At 40.2% G+C, this 18703-nt stretch overlaps 1 protein-coding gene across 8 annotated transcripts in view; it reads left to right on the top strand.

The window, feature by feature from the left end:
- Positions 1 to 3456, top strand: part of ARL15 (ADP ribosylation factor like GTPase 15) — a 429205-nt gene extending 425749 nt beyond the window's left edge. For 6 of the 8 annotated variants that reach the window (XM_054555005.2, XM_054555003.2, XM_054555001.2 and 3 more), the window contains one exon: positions 681 to 3456. In XM_054555005.2, coding sequence (XP_054410980.1) covers positions 681 to 833 — 153 coding nt within the window. In that variant the 3' untranslated portion in view covers positions 834 to 3456. 8 annotated transcript variants of the gene reach the window in all.
- The last annotated feature ends 15247 nt before the right edge of the window (positions 3457 to 18703 follow it).

Genomic DNA, 18703 nt, shown 5'->3' with positions numbered 1-18703 from the left:
TCCCATCCTAGAAAATACAGGACTGAAAAAGAAAAAAAAGGTAGAAGATTTTATGCATATATGTAAATTTATATAAGTGTGTATATACATACAAACATACATACACACAGTTTCTATCCTCTTTTCTAGAAAACATGCTCTCATGTCCCAGAAGCAGATACTAGAAATTTAAGAGAGAAAGAGAAAAAGATTATTTAAATTAGATTTTTGTTGTGTTATGTGCTTGATGGTCAAAATAACTGAGTCTTGAGTAATCAATATAGTACATACTGTAAGTCGTCACCCATTTAATAAGTCGGCAAGGAGAGATAGTGAAAGCTACTCTGCTAATTATTTTGATTAAATCGAATCTTTTGGTGTCTGCAGTGTATCTTGACTGGTGCCATAGTGCAAATAATTTTTTCTCTGACTTCATCAGACCTCCCACGCTGCTAAATGTATGGGTGGAATGGTGGCTTGCATGCAGATCATTCACCTCTAAAGGAAATACTCCCAGGTCACAATATATAACCCACATTATAACAACAGCTGCGGACAGGCATCCACATTGCAAAGTCGTAGGCATCACAGTTTGTATAAATTCTGCCTTGAAATTCTCCTACTTTATCCCTCAGAATTTTGATATGAGAAAGTTTCTGACATAATTAATAACCTATTTATCTTTATTTTTTCCTCTTAAGATCAAAAAATATTTTGAACTTGAACCACTTGCACGTGGAAAACGCTGGATTCTACAGCCCTGCTCACTAGACGACATGGATGCACTGAAAGACAGCTTCTCTCAGCTGATTAATTTGTTAGAAGAAAAAGACCATGAAGCTATAAGAATGTGAAATCTGGCAAAGAAAACGGGCTCCCAAAAGGCCTTGAACCTATCATGTTAGTTTCTCATTTTAATTTTATTTTGGTATCAAGACTATATTGGCTTCAGTATCTATTTTTCTCTGGTCATTTCAGACTCTCATCTCTCTATTAAGGTGAATATTCTGTAGATCAGATGAATTATCATCGGCATTAACGTCAAGTACACACTACTGAGAGAATTTATTCTCTGTTTACCACTAATTATCTTCACCGCATGTCTCTTCCTTCTGTTGTTCTAAGCATCTCTTCTATACTCTGTGCTAAAACGGATGGAATTCATGGCTTATGGAAATCAAATCCCTTTTGAAGGACTCAGAAAGACTCACAAGACCTTGATCATTTTCTCTGGGTTTGGGAGTGGAGTATTATGTGACTGGGACTCCACAAAATATTTATATTATTTTCAAGACCTCTTGGGGGTTTTGTTTTATCTAATTTTTTTTTTTTTTTTTTTTTTTTTTTGGTATACTGAGCTTATAGACTATGAGAGAAAAGTGAGCACCAAAAACTTAATTAATCACCTTATCAGGAAGGAATATCCTGCCATAGTAAAATTGGCTCTGAAGAGCTTAGAGACAAGTTGCACAATGTTTTCTTGATTACATCTGAAGTCTCTTCTCTTTTAAGAGCAAAGACATTGTTTAAGTTTCTGAGAGCGGTTAGAGGAAATTTAGGTACAATGCATGCATCACAGACTGTATTTGATTGAGTCGAGTCTTCAAATATTTTTTAATGGAATGATGAGCCTGCATAAAGTGAAACTGCAATGTAACATAGGTATCTTTTTCTAAAAACTTGAAGTGTTTGATTAAAATAGAGAAAATAATTTTTAAAATAATAGATAAAAATTTTAAAAACAGCCAGAAAAAGTATAATTTATACTGGTTAGGGTTTAAGATGGCATGGATTTGACAAAGATAACAAAGACAGAATCATCTATATATTCATTCATTACGTGCTACTATAGTTTATTGGAGTCTGTTAATGCCTTCCTCTAGTAGTTAAAGGTTTATCAGTATTTCTATTATAAACCTCTATTTTCAAGGGTTTCAATGTGCCCTTAAAACTGTGCTGGGACTGCAGCAAATAAATAATATTAGGACTCAGATTCAGTCTTTGGAACTAGTTTTTTTCCATTTAATTTAAATGACAAAATTGCATAGGGATAAATGTACAGTTTTACTAAGGTTTAGCACCTTTGATCTTTTCTAAATCAGGAAAAAAATCTATGCATATTGAGGTTCATAGATGAAATATTCTTTGGCATACTTTGTAGACTTTGACCACTTAAAATACTAAGTGGCCAAATGATAAAAAAAAAAACTGCTCCCTACACGTGAGTGTAAAAACATGTTTGTAATTTTAAGTAAAATGGACTGATACCCAAATACCACAGACTCACACTATATTACAGAATGATGTAATACCTGGTAATTCTCCAGAAGATAGACTTCAGACCCTTAATGCCATTTAAATATAGTTTTTGTGGTTTAATCTTGTGAGTAGATTGTAATGAAATCATTACCTTTGAAACATCAAACACTTCTTTAAGCTTTTTTTTTAATGTCATGAATCAGGAAGGATACATAGTGATTCGTATACAATTTTGTCTGCAGCATTCTTGAATATTTTTAACACTGTGTAATCCGTGAGCAGCACAAAACTTTTATTCCGATGACCAGTTACACAATTCCTGTTTTTATTTTGTCCTGTTGTGCTCATCTTCTATGAAAAATAAATGATTATTAGGCCTTGCTTTCCCTGCAAGTTCATTAAATGTAGAATGTTGTCTTTTTAAGACACCGTAGCTGAGTGCTCCTAAGCCATCTGTTAAATGACTTCCCGTGGTCTGTGTGTGTGTGTTCATGTGTGCGCCAGTGATGGGCCTCTCCTCAGACCCACGACTGTCTGCAGCGTCTCAGCCGTCAGAATGAAAACATTATCAATCAGTACCCAACAACAGCTGTTTTTGACAAGTTTCTGTCTGACGCCTAATGCTTTACAACTGTCAATAAGGCTCCCTCTTTGTCTAGCAGGTCGGAGACCGCCGTCTTGCTGCTTCCGCGCGGCATCCTGTCCTTGTAACCCTAGAATTTGCCATGTTTTGGAAATCCACGTGGGGGCGGGGTGGGGCCTGAATGGGTGGGGATGGGTGGGTGGGTGATGGGGTGGGTGGGATGGCTGGGGGTGGGAGTGTAAGTCCCTTTCCTACTTTCATGTAAAGTGCCACAGGTGTCTTGGTTTGCATATTCAAATATTATGTAGGAAAAACAGTCTGCTATGTATTTCTTCACCTAGCTTCTTGTTATATTTATGGACGTTTCCAGTTTTTGTACCTTCTTAGCTAAAGCAGTTGCCTTTTTGTATTGGCAATTAATTTATATGATAAAACTTTGTATCCACTGTAGTTGACAGTATTGGTTGCTAATTAACTGCCATATTGCCCTGTCTTTCTATTAAAAAATACTGTACCTGTACTTAGAGGCTAACAGATTCATGTGGACATTTGCCAGGCAAGACCAACTTGTATTGTCCATGATTTCTACGATTTCCACTATCTTCAAATGAAAAATAAACGCTGAGTAGAACTGATGTTTTCAGACTAACTCCTTTCAGCTTTAGCATTTGGGAGTCCCAGATTTCTGTTTACGTTTGTGTCGCCTGTTTGTCTCCAAAATAAGTTCTGCTGCTCTTGGGTCAAAACAAATGATTAATTCGCATTTCCTTTGAAGCCATTGTGAAAACTTTAAAAGAAAAAAAAAAAAAGCAAGTATCTTTTCCAGTTGGTTTGTCTTCAGCAGCAATTTACTCTTATTGAAGCTGTTCCTTCGGAGTGTGTGAACAGACTCAAGATATTATTATAAAGCATCATCCTTCAATCAAAGGATTATTTTATAATATTTGCTGTGAAATTAACTTGAGTGGCAAAGTTTGGTGCAATGAATTATTTCATTCAATGGTGATTGATGCTGTTAAGAAATATTTTTAAGTGACTCGAGGAAATACTGTGCATTTACAGATCCATCCTTAAGGATGAAAGTCTAAAAAAAGAGAGTAAGAAAGAAAAATCAAGTGGTAGATAGATGGAAGAAGAGAGAAAAAGAAAAAAATTATGTAATTGAAGGTGAAAAATTTAAATCCCAGCTTTTACTTGGTCCCAAATGCAACATTATCATCACTTAGTATTTGACTACACAGAGAGCTTGCAACATTTCACTTCTAAGCTGGGAATCTAACCTTCATTCCTAGGTTTATTTCTAGGGTAGGCAATTAGCAGTTATCAACTTCCTAAGCATCTCAGGCCTATCCAAGTAAATGTGAACAGAACTGTAAGATTTTGAAACAAATGGGGTTTTCTTCATGTCCAGATTGCATATTCAGACTTGAATGGAAATCTAATATTCGTGCCTGGCTTCATCCTCTTTATAACTTTAGAGTGCATTTTCATTAACCTCCTGACCTAATGGTGCAAACAGAAATGAAAAGGTATGTGGGGTGGTGGGGCTGGAAGTAGGAGTTGCCCTTTGGGATCCCTCATTTTCAATGCATTTGGAAGGGAAGGTCTGTGTTTGTTATGCAGAAACTTTAGAATGTAGAGTCCCTGTCTTGTTCCCCAGCCTGGGTCCTGGAGATCTGAAGTTCATGCTGTAAAATGCATTACCACATCATGTTGGGAATTCCTGGCTCCCAAGGGCTCACAGCTTTTGGTCACCAGTGAATCAGCATGTTTAAATTATGTGTATCTCAGGGTTAAATGTTTTTCAACTCAGATGCATGAAGTGACTGATGAGCCCAAGGTTTGGCACCCTACCCCACACCCCCTTGTACTAATTTAGGAACATGAAAAGGATCCCTTAGAAGCCTCAGATGGGATGTCAGTTTCTCCTCCCCTTTCCTATTCTCTTTGAATTAAAACTTTAAGTGACAAACTTTTCTTCCACCCACTGTCTCATCAGATCTGGAAATTCTGACTTCCCTTCCTGGGGTTTCATCTGTTTGTAACAACTTCTCCATAATGTGACTTACTGTGAAACCAAGCAAAGAAGTTAAAAGTCACAAAGAAGAATCTCTCGAATATGCCCTGTCTAGCATCTTCCTTTCCTTATGAAACAAACAGAAATTCAAAGCCCATGATTTTTCTATCAGATTTTTCTCTATAATCTCATCTCACATGCCATCTCTGCTCTGCAAAGCATATTGTATTCACTGGCTCCTGGTTTAGAAAGGCCAACCACAGTGTTCTTAGGCTTAGCCTGCCCCTTCCCTTTCTTGCTGTACTTCTCAAGTCCTGACTGCACACAGGAATTTCCACAGGGCATTCTAGATGAATAATCGCTTTCTACAAGGTAATAGTGTGGGCCTGGTGGCTTTCAAAGAAACTTCACTTACCATATATGCCTTGTAAGTCACTTGTACCCTGTTTGGAGAATAAAGAAAGTGGTTTCTAGATGTAATGCCTTGCTAGGCTCAGCCAGGTTTATAATCCAGTCCAACTCCTTATCCCCACTGCTCCAGCTACACATAGACCAACATGGGTACAGCCATTCCACCACACTTTTAAAAACGATCTTCTGCAAACTACTAGATAATGGTGAATTCCCTCTTTCCTTCTTTCTTTTTCAAAAATCTCTTCCTTTTATCTGACGATCTCAAAAAGATCCTACATGAATGTTTCAGCCTAGTTTTTTTCTAGCAGCAACATTTCAACCATGGAGGTGAGTTGGCAATGTAGTCCCCAGAGATGCTAGCCTGGCTCAGGCCCAAGGGAACAAATCAAAATAAGCCTTGAATAAGCACCAGGTTCCCCAGACTCTCTCATTTTCCTGTTTCTTCATGGAATATAGGGAGGCGGAGGGAGCTGGTTATTTCAAAAAGCCTAAGATCACTTCCATCACAGGCAAACCCCTCCTGAAAGTGTGAAATCCAGCCTACAATGGACTTTCACCGACAAGTGATTCATTGAGACAAAGGCTAGAGTTCCAGCATCAAACAGATGTCAGACAAAACACCAAACGCCTATAAATGATTGCTTTGCAAGCAAGGGAATGACTGGAAGACCTGGCCTAATGATGTACCCCATGTCTGGACAAGCTTACAGAAGATGGGGGTGGAGGGAGCTGGTTTTAAACAGAGTCTGTGAAGAAGGCTGTTTCTGGAGAGAGAAGTAAGACCACAATTCTTACCTGAGAGGTTCATGTTGAAATGAATGATTTCTGGCCAGTTTGCGTATAATCTGTGTAAAGGTAAATCAGAAAAATGTGTGTCCAGGGCACCTCGAAGGCCAGAGTGATGTGGTATGATATTAAATCATTAGACATATAAATCTTAAAAATGAGAAGATTTTGTTAGAATGGAAACGGCTCACCAAAAGGCAGAGACAAGAATGCAAACAGTAAGTCTGGCTGTCATTCTCTGTAATCTGGAGCAAGTCAGGTTTGTCTCTGGACCTTCTCCAGTTGTTTTACAACTTTCTAGACATGCAGTGTATCACCCCAACACTTTTATTAAGCAGCTTCGACAGGGTTTTTGAGATGACAGCTTGTCGAGATTCAACTTAGCATTGTACAGTTTTATTTCACAATTGGAACTTTTGGTTTTAATACTTTTAGGACTTTATTCATTAATGCAACACACTTTTTGTTGAACACCTACTATGTACCAGGGATTGATATAGCTGTAAATATGACATACTTAGTCTCTGTCTTTGTAGTACTTTAATTCCTGTAACACTTGTTAAATTGGATTATTTTTATGACCGTAGAGAATTAGAGGGGGTGAGGGATTTTATTATATTAAAATTGCAATTTGAGTCTCTAGATTTTAAAAAATTTGTTCTTGGTCCTAATTTTTGGTTTTTAGCCCTCCTAATTTAGAATTGTTTTTGAATGCTGTTTAGCTTCTGTGACCATTAATAAAACTAAAAATCTAACCATAGTGAAGGTTTTGCCTTTTTTTAAGCATCTTTGTAAATAGAACCTTGTAAAGCTAGCACCTTTTATTCTGCTATTTTGCTGCTACAACAATGAAGCATGTGTCTAGCACACAAAGGTGCTTCCAAAGTGCAAAATCAAACTCTTGTCAATTACCTACTGTTCTTTTCATCCTCTCTGTATTCAAAGGGCTTTGCCTCCTCTAGAACAGCCTTGTCTCATCCTGCCTGTTGATCAAACAAATGACTTATATTTGAAATGTTGAATGTTTAATCTCCAGGAGGAAAATTCTTATTCAGCAGCAGTCTCTTGTGTTTTATTCTACCTAACAGTTAAAGCGGCTGCGTGTCTGCCACAATTCACATGCCCAGACAGAGGCAGTAACCTGTAAGCATATAACCTGCTGGGTTTTTTTGTTGTTGTTACTGTTTGACCTAGGAAGGTAGCAGTGAGTTTTAACTGGGTTTCAAGAGGCTGCTTTGATTTTCTGTCATTAAGGACTGGGAACTTGGAAAGACCCCTTTACGCCCATGATTTATTCCAAAATGGTACTTGGGCAAAGTCGTTCCTTTAGCAAGAGTTAACACATTTTGGATTTAGAACACTTTTACAAAATCTATACCAACACTGTTGGCATTTCCTTGAACACCTAAAGGCCATATTGTTCCTGCCCACCAGTCTTAAGCCCCATGCTAGATGTGACCCTTAGAGAACCATGACACATCCCTTATGCTGTTTACTGGCCCAGATGTTCAGGTCAGATCACAAAAATTAACTGAAATAGAAACCTCTCTATTTCCATTCCATATGTTAATTTCAAATCACCCAATTTTTTTTTTTTTTTTTTTTTTTTTTTTGAGACAGAGTCTGGCTCTGTCTCCCAGGCTGGAGGGCAGTGGCCTGATCTCGGCTCACCGCAAGCTCCCGGGTTCAAGCAATTCTCCTGCCTCAGCCTCCCGAGTAGCTGAGACTCCAGGCATCTGCCTCCCCGTCCGGCTAATTTTTGTATTTTTAGTAGAGACAGGGTTTCACCATATGGGCCACGCTGGTCTCGAACTCCTGACCTTGTGATCCTCCCGCCTCGGCCTCCCAAAGTGCTGGGATTACAGGCGTGAGCCACCACGCCCAGCCAGAGTCACCCAAATTTTTCATTTTTTATTTTTATTTAGTTTTTTGAGACGGAGTCTTGCTTTGTCCCCCAGGCTGGAGTGCAGTGGTGCAATTTCGGCTCACTGCAAGTCTACCTCCCAGGTTCATGCCATTCTCCTGCCTCAGCCTTCCGGAGTACAAGCGCCAGCCACCGTGCCCGGCTAATTTTTTTTTTTTTTTTTTTGTATTTTTAGTAGAGATGGGGTTTCACCATGTTAGCCAGGATGGTCTCGATATCCTGCCCTCGTGATCCGCCCGCCTCGGCCTCCCAAAGTGTTGGGATTACAGGCATGAGTCACCGCGCCCGGCCCAAATTTTTTATTTTTTAATTTATGGATTTATTTTTTTAGAGATAAGGTCTTATGTTCCCCTAGGCTCACCTCTAACTCCTAGGCTCTAGCAATTCTCCCCTGATTCAGCCTCCAGACCAAATTTTTAAGTAAAACAGTAGGATCCAACGAAGTCATATAATATCAGCGATTAGTCAAATTGTGTGGTTTGTAATTGGGGGTCTGCTCCTAATGAAATAGGGGGCAGTGGTCATCAGTGTCTGCTAATGTCACAGAAGCAACCAGGCACAGTTATGTGCTTCCAGATAGAAGTGTGAAATACCACTGAGGAAGTATTCGTGCCAAAAAATTAAACCTGAATCTGATCAACCCTCTGAATCTAACAATTTGTAGAAAATACAGAAACAGAGGAATAGGTTAAATGACACATGGTGACACAATAATCAAAATCCAGACTATTGGAAATTTAAACAAATGAGCTGGTTTACTAAATGGCAAGGTGGAAAAAAGAAATAGAGGGAGGAAATCTGTAGATTAAAAGAGTATGAAGAGCTCCATCAACCAATTACAGAGTATGGGGCTTATTTGGATTCTGTTTCAAACTAGCAAAATGTAAAAGAATACAATTTGAGACAATTGGAGAAATTTAAGCACTTGTTGAATATTTTATGAATTAAGGAATCCTTGATTACTAAGCTCTTTTAGGCGTGATAATGAAATTGTGGTTGTGTATTTTTTTAAAGGAGTCCTTATTTATTAGGGGCACATACTGAGATCTTTACGGATATTATGATGCTCAAAATTTACTTCAAAATAATCTATTAAGTGGAGAGAGAAATAGAAGTAGGTGGGGATTAGATGAAATAAGATTGTTTGTGAGTGACAGCTGTTGAAGCCAAATCATGATGAAGGAGGATAGTGATACCTTGTTTTCTGTCTCTAAATGTGTAATTGTCATTCCCCCACCCCCTTTTATGCCTCTGAATATGTAATTGACATTTTCCCCAAAAAGTTTTAAAAGAAAGAAAGAAAAGAGAAAATGAAGAGAGTAAAAAGACAAGCCACAGAATAGAAGATATTTTCAACACAAACCCAAGACTGTTACCAGGATATTTATTCAGAGCTCCTCTAAATCGCTAAGAAAAAAAAAAAAAACAATGGAAAAATTAGCAAGCAACTTGAACAGGCACTTCACAAAGGAAGAGGATATCCAATTGGTCAGTAAGTTTATTAGTAGTGAGGTGCAAATAAAAACTACCATGATCTGGCACTGCACACTCGCCAGAATAGCTACAGTTAAAGATAACACCAAGAAAAAGAAAATAAGAGGGAAGAAAAGAAATGTGTCCATCTGGCACGTTAATCACCACTGAAAATTTGTGTCCTGACTCCAAGAAGGAGGTTTGTAGCATGGTGACTAATCCCACAGTGTTTGGAGTCACCCAGAATTGGCTTAGAGTTTGGCTGGACTCCTTGCTAGTTACATGACACTGGACAAATCATTTAAATGTTTGTGTTTCAGTTCTCTCATCCACAGTGGAGATAACATGCCTTCTTCACAGGGTTATCATGAGGATTAAATAAAATGGTGCACATAAAGTGCTTCTTACGGTGTCTGGCACACAGGAAACATTCAATAAATGGTGATGATGATGATTCCAGCAATGTCTGTTTGAAGGAATCTTTGCATTTCTGAGGTAGAAAGCTCTGCAAGAGCTGAGGTGGGTTGGGCAGTGCAAATGGTGAGGTTTTACAACCAATGAATTTATATAATGGCTACAACAACATTGGTCTTGGAAACCCAGTCTCACTGGTCATGGAGCTTTTGTAGATCAAGTAAATACACCTCCTTCCAATGGCCTCAGAACTTCCATTTTTCATCATTCAACTGCCCACACATTGATTTATTCATTCAACAAACACTGATTGAATGTAAATTATGTGCAAAGCATTGAGCTATATGTATTAAAGCAAGGTAAAACCAAATACATTTAATCTGATATAGTGCTCAGGACTAAATATTTGCTATTTAAATATGTTTATTTCTTCAGAGGTCATTGGTTCTTTCTAGTACTTTCTGTGTCATCGTTCACTTATAAGTCACAGAAGAGCAATGATTATGTCTCTTTGTTGCCTTTCCCACTCAATAACAGAAAATTTCATGAATATTTGTAACTAGCTAACCACCTCAAGTTGAAAACAAGGGTTCCAAGTCACACATTTTTAAAAAATAGGGCTGGGATTACAAAAAGGTGAGCTTTACCATCAATGATTATAAGAGAGATTCATGTTCATTATGGAAAATACAAAGGAGAAAATAGAAAATAACTAATCCTAGAAAGAATTACATTAACATTGTGATGCATATCCTTTTAATTTTTTTATATACTTTTATAAAATGGGAGTTATACTATGTATATTATTTTGGAACATGCTTTTTTTTTTTTTTTTTGAGATGGAGTCTCGCTCTGTCGCCCAGGCTGGAGGGCAGTGGCACCATCTTGGCTCACTGCAAGCTCTGCCTCCCAGGTTCACGCCATTCTCCTGCCTCAGCCTCCCGAGTAGCTGGGACTACAGGCGCCTGCCACCATGCCCGGCCAATTTTTTCTATTTTTTAGTAGAGACAGGGTTTCACCGCGTTAACCAGGATGGTCTCGATCTCCTGACCTCATGATCCACCCACCTTGGCCTCCGAAAGTGCTGGAATTACAGGCGTGAGCCACTGCGCCCGGCCGTGGAACATGCTTTTTATTTACTAACATATTAGAAGCATTTTCCATGCTGTTGAATTTTTTCCTAAAACATGATTTTTAATGGCTGCCTAGCACTTAGCAATACCATTATTGCAATGGTTCCATATTGTTGGATATTTGGATTTCTGTTTTAAATGTCTTTGTATAAGAATATTTGTGCACATTCCTTGATGCTTTTTGTAGAATGGATACTTACAAGTGGAATTCCAGGGTCAAAGATTGTAAACACTTTGAAAGCTTTTAAAACATAATTCTCAGATTGCCCTCCTTAGCTGTAACAATTCATAATTCCTACCAGTGATTAGAGGCTGGTTCCTATTTCTCTATTACCTGTGACTTTGGACTATGGAATTATTTTAATCTATCCCGATTTAATAGGTGAAAGTGAAATCTTGTTTTAGTTTGCTTTTCTGATAGCCTACGTTCTAGCTAGACTTTACACAAACAAAACCGCTTTGGTCATCATTTTCTGGGGAAGTGGGAGAACTGAACAGTATTTAATTCTTTTTTTTTTTTTTTTTTTTTTTTTTTTTTGAGACGGAGGCTCGCACTGTCGCCTGGGGCTGGAGTGCAGCGGCACGATCTTGGCTCACTGCAACCTCCGCCTCCCAGGTTCAAGTGATTCTCCTTGCCTCAGCCTCCTAAGTAGCTGGGATTACAGGCACCAGCCACCAAGCCTGGCTAATTTTTTTTGTATTTTTAGTAGAGATAGGGTTTCACTACATTGGCCAGACTGGTCTCAAACTCCTGACCTCGTGATCCGTGTGCCTCGGCCTCCCAAAATGCTGGGATTACAGGTATGAGCCACCACACACAGCCAACAATATTTAATTCTGTGCACTAAATTGTTTAACTCAAACACTTGCCTCCCACCTTTACATGATATTGACCACAGGATAGATATGCAATATATGTTATATATGTTTTTGTAGAGTCGAAAGACACAAATAAACACCATGTACTTGTGATTAATCCAATGTAGAAAATAAGTGTGAAAGGAGGGGAAGAAAGGAAAAAGAGTAGAGGCACAAAAGAGGCAAAGATCATACATAGTAGTCCCTTGCCCAAAAGGGGAGAATGAAAACACAAAGGGGAAGGTAGGCTGAAGTCAAATTGTGGAAAGCCTTGAATGCCAGGATGAGGAAGTGGGATGAAATGTAGTGGGCCGTGGGGACCCGCTGAATGCTTTAAAGAAGAGCAGCATAATCAAAACATTTACTTAGGGAAAGTAGCCTGGGCAGGGGGTGGGTTGAAAGGAGAAGCTCTAGGGTGGTCACAGGTAACGGGGAGGCAAGGAAATGTGTTAATATGAGAGGTGTAGCAGGAAAACTTTTGTCAAAAGGAACAACAAAACTACTAAGGCCAAACTGAGGAGCTGAGGTAATGAAGAAAGAACATGAAAACAAGCCTCCTTGCCCTTGTTACCAACCCATTGCTTCACAGCCCCTTGGTCCTGAACAACAAACACAGGCTTGGATGCCTCCGGAGGTGACTGGGTGAACCGCATGATATTGGCAGATGAGCAAAGGTTCTGCAGGGTGCTATTCCCACCCACTCATGGAAGAGTTCCAGAGGTCTGAGGAACCCCACAAACTGCCCAGAAAGTGCTTTGTTGAACACACTCTAGTTGCCTCAGATAATGGGATTTAATTATAAGCCAACAAATAAACCCACCAACAAGCAGGTATCCATTTCTGAGGCTGCATAACTGGGCTGCTGGGCTAACAGGAACTGCATATTTCAAGAGGCAGCAGGACTTTATATCATCCAACAACAGCTAGATGACAAAAACTTCTCTACTAGTCATTATCCCATTCAGGTGCAGCTTCACAGGTGTACAACCTAGTGTAGGGGTCCCCAACCCCAGGGCCACAGACTCGCCTGTAAGGAACCAGGCCTCACAGCAGGACGTGGGCAGCAGGAGACCATTACCCGTGAGCTCCACTTGCTGTCAGATCAGCAGTGGCATTAGATTATCATAGGAGCGTGAACCCTATTGTGAACTGTGCATGCTAGGATCTAGGTTGCATGCTCTTTATGAGAATCTAGTGCCTGATGATCTGAGGTGGAAGAGTTTCACCCTGAAACCATCACCCCTGACCCCTCTCTCCCACTGTCCATGGAAAAATTGTCTTCCACGAAACAAGTCCCTGATGTTAATAAGGTTGGGGCCCACTGATCTAATGCATTCACACAATGTCCTGTGTTCAGAAGGGTCATGTGCTTGGCTTAATGCTCTGCTGTCACCATCTTGGAATTCTTAATAACTTTATTATAGCACTTGTGTTGTATTATATGTAAAGTCCATGGGACAATGAAGCCTTCATGCAAATAGAGGAGATATTGCAATATGCATGTTCTTGTCTGCCTGTTCATCTACAGCATTTCCAATGTCCCCTGGGCACAGAATTTCGGTGGATGGGCCCGTGATGGACAAGAGTTCAGCAAGGCTCAAAACAGTATAAAGTAGTTGTGTTGAGTCTATGACCAGAAGGAGAGGACACTGGCATACCTCAGAGGCCATGCTTTCCAACTGAACCCGAACTTGTTTCAAATGCAGAAAGAAGGCAATGGCATTCTAAGAAACACCAACAAGCAAGGAAGCCTATCATACCCCTTCTAATCCGTTTAACTTCCCTGTGTTAACCAACCTCTTACACTGAAAATAATGCCATGGAAGGAAGAGGAAGACAGGACAAACCCTAGTTCCTGTTCTTTTCAGTCCTTCATTACTTGTCAGTAGCCAAAAGTAGAGTGTTAGTGTAATATGCATGTATCAAGAAGTCAAATAAAAAACAGATAAGGCTGGGCACAGTGGCCCACGTGTGTAACCTCAGCACTTTGAGAGGCCGAGGTGGGTGGATCACTTGAGGTCAGGAGTTCGAGACCAGCCTGGCCAACATGGTGAAACCTAGTCCCTACTGAAAATACCAAGATTAGCCAGGCATGGTGGCAGGCACCTGTAATCCCAGCTACTCGGGAAGCTGAGGCACGAGAATTGCTTGAACCTCGGAGGCAAGGTTGTAGTGAGCCAAGATTGTGCCTCTGCACTCCAGCCTGGGCGACAGAGCGAGACTGTCTAAAAAAAAACCCAAAAAACAAAAACCAGATAAGTTAGTTTTGTGCAAAATACAAATATATGTATGAGCTATAAAATCTCAATTGTGCAATTTCAGTGATTCTGCATATGAGTTACAACTACAACTGGCATTTAAAACTGACATTACGCAGTGAAAAGATGAATGGTAACATTTATGCTAATAATTTTAATGTGTCATTTTTCCTGATTTAGAATGACGTTGACTAGCAAATAGAAATTACCGTGACTAGGCAAGATCAAAGCCTTGGAAGAAAAGAAAAAGCTTTATATTAATGTCACTTTTTCCCAGTTTTTTGAACAAGGAGTCCCACATTTCCATTTTGCACTGGTCTCTGCAGATTATGTAGCCAGCCCTGTCTTCAATACACATATGAGCCTGAAACAAATTAACTGGGTTTGAATTTCAGCATTGAAATTACTTGCTGACCTTGAGCAAATCGTTAACCTTGTCACGGCTCAGTTTCCTCATGTGTAAAATGAGAATATTAGCAATTTTTTTTTAACGGAGTCTCACTCTGTCACCCAAACTGGAGTGCAGTGGCATGATCTTGGGTCACTGCAACCTCCACCTCCCAGGCTCAAGAAATTCTCCCACCTCAGCCTCCCGAGTAGCTGGGAATTACAGGTGTGTACCACCATGCTTGGCTAATTTTTTCTTTGTATTTTAGTAGAGACGGTTTCACCATGTTGCCCAGAGTGGTTTTGAACTCCTCAGCTCAGGCAATCCACCTGCCTCAGCCTCCCAAAGTGCTGGGATTACAGGCGTGAGCCACCATGCCCAGCTGGAGTGTTAACAATTCATACCACAGAACCATAAGGTCTTTATATAGGTTAAATGAAATACTACAAGAAAAAAAAAAAACACTTAGCACCTTGTCTGCCCAGTAGCAGATGCTTAATAAATACTAGCTCTTACAATGGCTATAGTATGGTAGCTCTTACACACTAAATTGTTAGTTACTGTAGTTGCTCAACCTGGTGCCCCACCTTATGACGATGCTGATGCAGCATTGCTGTGTGTACTCTGCCTGCTGACCTCCCCTTAGCTGACTTCCCCTTTCTGTGATGCATGCAAACTCAGAGGGAAGATATACCAGTCATTCTCTAATGCAGAGCACTCTTGTTGGACTGATCACTCATAAGTCGCTGCCGTATTACAGAGGCAGGTTCCAGATAGGGCGCCCATCCTTAGTCCCATCGACTATGGCCAGGAGAGCAGGGTCACATGGTACAAAGCACAAGAAACTCCTTGAAGGAGGCCACAGGGGCATGGCAATCCCTTTGATGCTTCCCAGCAAGGGGCAAAGTAATGAGCAGACACCTTGCTCTGGTAACCCAGGACGAAGTCTGGCTGCCCTCTAAGATGGTTTTTGAAACTTTTGGGAATTAAAAAAATAGGTCCTTTTAGTGATTTTGATGTCTACTGAGGATCAGGAAGATGCGTAAGTACATTTCCTTAAATACAACACAACCCTGAAATCATAACACTACCTTTTACATGCTCAGAAAAAATACTACACATTGATATTGACATTATACTCTTGACGTTGAAATAGCATTACTCCAGCAGATGTCCAGCAAGGTTTCCAAGGGCATGGTCTGTAGACGACTGGCAAAACAAAACAAAAAAAGAACCTGGAATACTCTTACAGTGCAGATTCCTGGGCCATGATCCTAGATCTACTGAATCAGAATCTCTGTGAATGGGAGGCCTAGGAGTCTGTATTTTAACAAACTCCCCAGGCAATTCTGACCATCACTATTTTTAATTGTTTGTGGGCAGCAGAGGGCAGAAGAGGGTGGACAATGATGAAGGAGAATTCGAAATAGGGAAATTTGTTTTTTCTAGGTGCTAATAAACTCAACCCGAGACAGCTGTGTTCTTCCTGAAGTTGTGGTTGAGCATTGCCCGGGAGTTGGAGTATGCAGGTCTTCTGTAGTTTTGGGGCTCTGTGTGCCACACTTCTGTGTTGCCCTTTGGAAAAGCCCTTCTGGAACTGGAATGAGGATTTGGATCTGAGGAAAAGGAACAGGGTCATACTGAGGACTCTGAAGAAAAACAGTTTATGACTCAATGGAGAAGATTATGGTATGCTCTAAGCCAACAGATATGAAACTATGTTATACCTACCCTTGTGTTGTAGGAAGATGTTCCAGTGGGCACAAGGCAGGATAGTTTTATGGAAACCAATATCTATATCTTCAACTCACATAGGTATTTGTTCCTACAATTGGTCTGCCAGAGATTGGGTTGGCGTTTTTCCCCTTTGCCTTCCCTTCTTCTTCACAACCCGTCTTCTCCTACTTTGGAAAAGAAAGACCTTTGATCATGCCTTGGAACTGATCAGGCCCCCAGTGACCTGAGAGCTGAAAGACTGGCGGTGTTATGGAAGGAAAAGCAACTGGCAGAGTGACTCTCCTGAAAAGAAATTAATGCTTTAACCAAATGCCACTATGCACTACAACAACCTTCCATCCTTATCTTGTCTCAAAGACTCCTGATAACTTGCATTTTCGCAGTTACTCTGGCCAAATCATCCAAGTTATCTGAGTGTCAAATAAAAGCAAAGAACAAGGGATTCTCCAAATTTTGAAATGCATTCACATTAGAATGCATTCATGACCCCACCACCTCCTTGCAGTAGACAGGGCCTTGTCATCCTAAGCAGGAATAGGGGGCTGTTCTCCCACTTCAATACAGTATCTACAGTATGGGGCTGGAAAAGTCATCAGAAGCATTAAAGGTATTAGGGGTGTTTACTCCACATTCCTATCTATCTACTGGCCAATTAACATGATTTGCAGCTGAGAAAATAATACTCTTCTCCGTCAGAGATAAATAGGGTCCCCAAACTGTGAAACAAAGGGGAGGGGGCAATGATGTTTATAAAAGTTATTGCAAACAAATGCACTTCAAAAGGAGCTGTGGTGACAGATTCTGTTTCACAGGGTCCTCTCAATTCTTCTCAGCCTCTCAAGACCCTTCCTGAGACTCAGCTGGGTGTTTTCACCACTGGCCTGCTGCTTCAAGATGTAGTGCAATGTGTGGAATTAATCTAGTCTATAGCCTAGCACTGCTCTGTCCAATACAGTAGCTATTAAACACTGGAAAGGTGGCTAGCCCCAACAGAGGTGTGTGTGTACATAAAACACACACCAGATTGCAAAGAGTTACCACAAAAAAAGTGAAATATCTCATTTTTAATTTTTATATTGATAATATAAAATGGAGCTATTTTGGATATGTTGGATTAAATAAAATATATTATCAAAATTTATTTCACCTGTTTCTTTTTACTTTTTTGCACTGTGGCTACTAGAAAATTTAGAATGACATGTGCCTCCCATTGGTGGCTCACATTATTTTTCTATTGGACTGTCTGTCAGTCTGGACTGTGGGTTGAGCAGCCTCAGGGACAGGTTGATGGGGATGTGGAAGTCCAGGCCTGATTGGTAAATGAAGTTGGGGTGATTTGGGGCTGGCAGTGACCCCTCTTGCTGAAAAGAGGTATATTTGTTACAATTGCAGCATGTGGAGCCCAGCCTAACAGCTTGTAATCCTGCCTTCCTTCTGGTTCTAATACTTAACCTCAAAGGAACCTTAATATTTAAACCAAATGGCATGTGAGATTTCAGTAAGCTGATGGATTGCTCTCCACTCAGCCATTTGAGAAATCCTAGTGAGGTCTCTGCACAGCTGAGTTCCAGTTGCCGCCATATCCCAATGAAAGTCTGGCACAGCACTGATGAGCTGATGAGATTTTTTTCACTTGTTTGATATTAAATAGGAAAGCCTTTCGAATTAAACGTTTACAGATAGTGTGAAAATTGGAAGTGTGAGTTTTAGCTGAGCCAACTACAGCAGATCGAAAGACTGCACTTGCCTGCTGGTGAGAGAACAGTGCTGCTGGCTGCCATTGTTAGCTCCACCACCACTTTAGGGAAGTGGGAGCTGGTTGCCAGCTTACTCCTTTCCAGAGGTGAATTACTCATACACTGAGTCCACCAGGCTTACGCTATTGTGGGTACAGTCCACCAGGCTTACGCTATTGTGGTTACAGCTCTGTTCTAAACATCATTACCTATGACAGCAACAACTTACTGGCCTAAGCCAAGAATTTAGAGCTTTTGGATGATGAGGCTGAGCCCATTTCAGAACTTGATGCCAGACATTATGCAGGGCCTCTGCATGGGTCCTTCAAATAATAATGACAACAACAATAGTAATAACAGCAAATACATATGGAACACTTACTCTGTGCTTTAAATATATTAGCTCACTTCATCTCCAGCCCTATATGACAGAAAGAGTTTTTTAAAAAATATTATTCTGTTTTGTTGTTTTGATTTGTTTTTTAAGTTGCCTAAGGTAACATACAAAGTGGTAGAGCCAGCTGCAAACCCAGGGTTTCTGACCAAAGCCCACACTCAGAACCATACTGTCATTCTTACAGAGAATAAATATTAAAATCTCAGCAGTGATTGTCAGATGGCAAAATGACAAATTAGAACATCTTTAGTCATTCAGGGGGACATTGATTCACATGTGTGTGAATCAGTGGCCCAAAGGTAAATGCTTTTTATTCCAATATGGCTTTTTGGACAAAAAGGACCAGA

Source organism: Pongo abelii, chromosome 4 (assembly GCF_028885655.2).
Source record: "Pongo abelii isolate AG06213 chromosome 4, NHGRI_mPonAbe1-v2.0_pri, whole genome shotgun sequence".
Lineage (NCBI taxonomy): Eukaryota > Metazoa > Chordata > Mammalia > Primates > Hominidae > Pongo > Pongo abelii.
Note: the sequence above shows the minus strand (reverse complement) of the source record. Positions and strands in the feature narration are given on the sequence as shown.